The following is an 802-nucleotide window of genomic DNA, read 5'->3' on the forward strand; positions in this document are numbered from 1 at the left end:
TTTGTAGGTTTTCGATCATATGTTTTCATGTGAACGTGTACAGTTGCTTGTTTATAATTGATAAACACAGGCAACGTCGGTGTGCATGTGTGTGTGCGCATGCTTGGTGTTAATAACTGGTAGTTGAGACAGGCAGGTGCCTCTGTATCTGTCTTCGACCGGCACGTGTACACGAACAATAATATTAAATTCTCAAATAGAGTAGAACTGTGGGCATGAGCTTTATTATTTCATCGTGTATGGTTTACTATCATCTACGTAATTGTCCGTAAATTCATTATAAATCTAGACAATAACTGACGAGATATGACTCATCACAGCCCTCAGATCTGTATGTAACTGACATGTACACACGTATGGTGGACTTCGAGGAGTAGTTACAGGATGTTAAGGCAAAACCAGACAGAGAACATTATACTGTCTACGTACAAGATCGATATGATTGCAGTGTTTATGTCCTATTATCTACATTTCTTTTTATGTGACATCTGTATGCATCCCACACATTAAAAGATGAAAGTTATCACATTTTCAACCTCCAGAGCTGTCGGTGACAGGCATGTACACACGCATGGTGAGCTTAGAAGAGCAGTTAGAGGATGTCAAGGCAGAGAATAAGGCACTCTCTGCGTACATGAACGACATTGTGGGCGATATCAACGAGGAAGCGCCAAAGATAGCCTCGATGAAGGCCAACTATGATAATGCTATTAAGGTGAGTGTGATCTTGCATAGACTTGCTTGTGCGCTTGTGGCTGTTAGTTGTATTGATAAGCATATACACCGTGGTGGAATATATATA

The 802-nt window shown here is 40.5% G+C and overlaps 1 protein-coding gene across 1 annotated transcript; it reads left to right on the top strand.

Annotated features, from left to right (window-relative positions):
* Positions 1-571: 571 nt before the first annotated feature.
* Positions 572-715, top strand: SARC_17690 (hypothetical protein; the record flags this gene model as incomplete). Its single annotated transcript, XM_014288219.1, has 1 exon — positions 572-715. A coding segment is annotated over one exon (144 nt), but the record flags the coding sequence as incomplete, so codon positions are not given.
* Positions 716-802: the final 87 nt, after the last annotated feature.

Source organism: Sphaeroforma arctica (genome assembly GCF_001186125.1).
Source record: "Sphaeroforma arctica JP610 unplaced genomic scaffold supercont1.11704, whole genome shotgun sequence".
Taxonomy (NCBI): domain Eukaryota; class Ichthyosporea; order Ichthyophonida; genus Sphaeroforma; species Sphaeroforma arctica.